This window comes from Cynara cardunculus (assembly GCF_001531365.2).
Source record: "Cynara cardunculus var. scolymus isolate 2C chromosome LG 9, CcrdV1, whole genome shotgun sequence".
NCBI classification, from domain to species: Eukaryota; Viridiplantae; Streptophyta; class Magnoliopsida; order Asterales; family Asteraceae; genus Cynara; species Cynara cardunculus.
The window spans coordinates 11,215,172-11,220,379 of NC_037536.1; the positions used below are offsets into that span (position 1 = coordinate 11,215,172).

General features: G+C 31.5%; 1 protein-coding gene across 1 annotated transcript; it reads right to left on the reverse strand.

Annotated features, from left to right (window-relative positions):
- Positions 1–1,161: 1,161 nt before the first annotated feature.
- LOC112518349 lies at positions 1,162–2,013 on the reverse strand. Its single transcript, XM_025126001.1, has one exon. The coding sequence runs from the start codon at positions 1,841–1,843 to the stop codon at positions 1,241–1,243; it is 603 nt and encodes a 200-aa protein (XP_024981769.1). The 5' UTR covers positions 1,844–2,013; the 3' UTR covers positions 1,162–1,240.
- Between the last annotated feature and the right edge of the window lie 3,195 nt (positions 2,014–5,208).

Below are 5,208 nucleotides of genomic sequence, written 5' to 3' on the forward strand. Positions count from 1 at the left end.
ATGAACGAGTTTAAGAGTTTTAAGAGTTTAAGAGTTTTTAAGAGTTTTAGCCAAATGTTTTATAATATAGTATAGATATTGACCCTGTTGCACTTATTCATATACTAACATTAATTATTCATCAATTATTTTTTAAATTTCAATAATTATTTTTTCCTTTATTTTTAGCCATAGATTATTAATTTATGTGATTAGATTAAATCTCACGATTACCACAAATACTCAGTTCCCCCTTGAATAGACCTCTATATAGAGAAAGAGAGAGAGAGAAAGAGAGAAGTACCTTCACAAAGGAATTGGGAGGGAGATTAGGGTAGAAGATGATCGTTGTTTCACAGTTTGCTAATAGTCATCAAACTTTCAAGTGGTAGTAGTTTTAAGTAGGGGTGTTCAAAAACCCGACCAACCCAACGTGAAATAACTCAATTCGAAGCAACCCGATGTTTAATCGAGTTGTAAAATTTTCAAAGCGTAGGTATTGGGTTGATATTGGGTTAATATTATTTGAACCCAACCCAACCCGATGAACCCGATGTCCATTTATTTCTTGAATTTAACATGATTGTTGAATTTCTATTAATATATAGACTAGACAATTACATTATCACATACGCTATTCATATACACATATTTATATAACTCATTCGTATATATGTTCAATAACTGTAAACATATATACATGAATTGAGAAAATTAACTGAATGTGATATACGTAAGGAGTATGGATAAGTTGTATCAAATGATTGATGATAAAAATAAATTATGAGTAGAGAAATAATGTATTCAAGGTTAGAATAATATTTTAATGTACCAAAGTATCAACCCGGCCAACCCGACTAACCTGACCAACCCGTACGATTTGGGTTGGGTTGGGTTGGGTGGGGTTGGGTTGGGTTAAGATTTTTCAAACCGCAAGCATTGGGTTGGGTTGTTCAAATGTCTTCAACCCGATCAACTCAACTCATGACTACCCCTGGTTTTAAGTTTAACACGTCAATAAAGAAAAATTTGTTCAAAAAATAATAGGTTACTCAATGCTATAACGGATAAATTTTTAAAAATACAATGTTCTAATAAAATATATTTTAAAAATACATTGTTGTAATAAAAAAACTTAAAATAAAATATTATAATAAAAAATTTATAAAAATAGGTTGATATTTAATACATTTTACCCTATATTATTTCATCAACTTAATTCACTAAACAATACACAAAAAGTAATTCCTAAATATGGATATTACACTGCATATACAAGCCGCCCCTGCAATCGCCCCAACCTTCCCTTTCCGTCTTCAACCTTCCATGCCTTTGGAACCGTAACAATAAGTTCTCCACCTAAAAAAACCGCCGTCGCTAACTCCGGTCGACTCGTCGCCGGAAGCCTAAACCTCCACACGTCCACCTCCAATTTATCCAACAACAATTCCACCTCTCCTCCACCATTTCCTCCTCTCACAACAACTTTCGTCACCTCCGGATGAATCTTCACGGCATGAGCCTTCACCTCGCCGGAAAAGGCGTTGTCCTCGATTTTTGCTCTAAACCTGAAGCATTCAGATCTATCTTCGATGAAAACATCGGCGTTTGATCGGAGAGGAAGCTCGAGAACCTTGCTGAAAACGTGTGGGAGCCTCCGAAGCTTCTTTGCAGGCATTGGAGATGAAACTGAATTCGGATTGGGATCTATGAATTGATGAATTTCGATTGTCGATTGATTGAGGTGCGACGGATTGTTTATATGTAGGGATGATCCTGATGTAGTGAAGAATAATTGAATGAGATTTAGGAGAATCGATACCTGGAAAACGTTGGGTCGATTGCCAAAGGAAAATGGAATCATTGGATCAAATCAACCAAAAGTAGTCGTCTTCTTCAAGATTCTGTCAAACCCTAACCCTAGATATACCTGCCGTGATCGATTTCACTTTCACCCTACTAATTGCTTTAAATCATCATCGCTCATCTATGTCTCTCTATCCTACACCAAACAAATCCTCTATTTTTGTTGGATATTGGGGTTGTAAGAGCATCGTAAAAGATTCTTCACATTTTAAAAAAATCTATATGTACATATATAGACATGATATTTTGGGAAAAACGAGTTAAGTTAATTGATGATTGATAAGTTATCTATTATATCTATACTATATTGATTCATATAACTTAAAATTCAAGATTAAAAGTAAATTATGCATAAGTTTAATTTATTAAAACTTCATGTTTGAATTCGTACAACTAACTGCGGATAAATATAATCAAATAAAGGATAAACATCTTATTTTAAAATATAAAAAATCTAAAATAGAATTAGGATAATTATCGAATTCTAATAAAATTATTAATTATTATCTTTATAAGTCTTAATTATCGAATTCTAATAAAATTATTAATTATTATCTTTATAAGAAAATTATATTATTAAATCAAATATAAATTATTTCATTATTGAACCTAAATTAAATTATAATAAAAAAATTGAATTGAAAAATTACATAAAAAATAGAAATTTTAAATAGTTAATTTGATATTAATATCGATATATTTTTGTCAATTTTTTATGATATTTTCAAATTTATATTTTATTCAAAAATAAAAACATCATCGTTTTTTCAAAATCATATAAGACCATATTATAAAATCGAATGAGATAAAAAATAAAATAAAATATTAAAATTAAGATGTATCTCGCTGCATTACGTGAGTACCCTTCTAGTGATAAATTATGTATCTAATAGACATGCTATTAAGAGGGGGTTTTGATCTTTATGCGCTTCACCGAAAATTCCCAAACCATGTGATTGAATAAATTCTTCTTTATCTATAACTTTTCCAAATAAATAAATAGGTTTCTAGTCGGTTATTTTGAATTTTTAAAAGGAATAACCAGTTGAGAATATTGTACAAGTTATTAAAGCTTACAACCACACACGATGTTGAAAATCAAATCATTTTCAATTTCAAAATTATATTTTGTACCCTTATAATTAGTGGTTTGATTTATTTTATATCTCTTACTTTTTTTATTTTTCGTTTTACACCATCATCATATTAACATAAATAATCGTATAAACTAAAATGCTTTTAAAATTGTGTTTCTTTTTTTACAAATTATATTATTATAATCATCTCGTCAACACATTCAAATTGAGTCTAATATTGAATATTTTTGGATTTAATGATACTATTAAATATCATGAACACATATGACGTTGGCATACTGAAAACCTATAGAACTTATAACCCCTTGGGTTTTTATTGGGTTGTCTTTCCGATTGTAGATCAGATTCGTCGAGGAAGATATGGAGGGTTATGTGTTTCATCGGGAAGGAGGTGGTCACCGTGACTCCCTCCCCTCAGCACCCTAGACAACTGATTCGAGAGCTCCTTAGTCTCTATCGATGGTGGTGGATCTACTGAATATTTACTCTATGTATTTGTTGTTGTTTGCTTATCTATCGTCGAGATCTGGTTCATTTGTTGGACAAAAAACGGTTTGTCATCAAGAAGAAAGTGTTAGTCAATTTCCAGAACAATTTATTTAAAGATTTTATGGGCGTTTGCAGATTTTGGAGCTGGAGAGTCGTCGTCTTCAATGGGTTAGTATTTTGTTTCTAAATAATAAAATATCCCAAAATTAAATAAAATCAAATATACCACTGGCATTACCACTATTTGAGGGAATAGGGGAGAGGAGGAGGAAATATAGAGGAGTACGACAACAGCCATGGTGGAAATGGACGATGGAGGTACAAGACCCACATAAAGTAACGCTTGTTTGGTTGGTTACCTTTAATCACGGGATGACCAAAGGTAAAGGCTGTCGTCAGAGAAGAAGGGAGTGGTCGGTGGAGGGGTTCCGAGTTTTGACAGGGTGGTCTAAGGGGGAGAAGAGAGTCGATGTGGTTTTGTGTGCATATATATTATTTATTTTTAATTAAAATATAAAAAAATCTTAAAAAGACAAAAACAATTCCCGAGTTAACTGACCTGTTTACTCTAGTAACTATTTTTTAGGCAGATTTAGGGACCGTTTATCAAATGCTTACCCAGGTAAGTGCTTACAAAGTAACATTACCTCACCGGATGAACATGGTAAGGACCAAGAATCTTACCCGGTAAGAGCGAGACAAAGACCAAAAATCTTACCCGGTAAGTGAGGGCGACGACTCTTACCACGGTAAGCGCTTACCGGGCAAATTGTTGCATACGGTGTCGTTTTGGTGGACTAAAATCTTACCCGGTAAGTAAATAATAGTGTTAAATTTTATCGATAAGCACTTATCGAATAAGTGTTTGGTAAACGGCCCCTCTGAGAATTTCATATTTTATTTCTCACTATGTTCTACGAAAAATATTTTGAATCAAAAAATTAATTAAAAGTTCTATTTTTTATAGAAAATTGATAAGAAATTTTAAAGTTAGTGTAAAATTATTATTTAAATTTAATTTCTGTAATTAAAAGTGATATTTTAATATCAAGATTTATGAATCTCTATTGTAAATTCTTAACTTTTAATGTGTTACCTATGTTATATTAATTTTTATATATTTAAAATTAATTATTATTAAAAAAGGATTTGCTACGTTACATGACATAATGGTTACATTTATTATCTTAAATAACTTGATAATCAATAATAAACGTGATCTTGTTGAATAAACTAAAATCGTCACCGATAAAGATTGAACAATACTGAATATGAATAATAATAGTTACGTCACAATTTTTTACTTGTTATAAACAAATTAAAAATAAATAAATAGATTTAGGGGCCGTTTACTAAACGTTTACCCGGTAAGTGCTTACCGGACAATTTTCCTCACCGGATTAACATAGCAAGGGCCAATAATATTACCTGGTGAAAACGATGATTATAATGGAGAGTCTTACCCGGTAAGTGAGGATGACGACTCTTACCCAGGTAAGCGCTTACCGGGTAAATTGTTGCATAGGATACCGTTTTGATGTATTACAATCTTATTTGATAGCAATAAATTATAATGTTGATTTCTACTGGTAAGCACGTACCAAGTAAGCATTTTGGTAAATGACCTCTTATTTCATGCTTCAAACTACAATAATTGATTAATTTGTGGAAAAATCATAATACTTTCAAGGGAAAAGTCTAAAAAAAACCCAATGGACTTCAGTGTTTGGAATGATTAAGTCACTGGACAATTTTTTGAAACAAATAAGTCCTTGAA

What these genes read in the sequence shown, in the direction of transcription:
- LOC112518349 (XM_025126001.1), bottom strand. Translation starts at nt 1,843, where the DNA reads ATGATTCCATTTTCCTTTGGCAATCGACCCAACGTTTTCCAGGTATCG.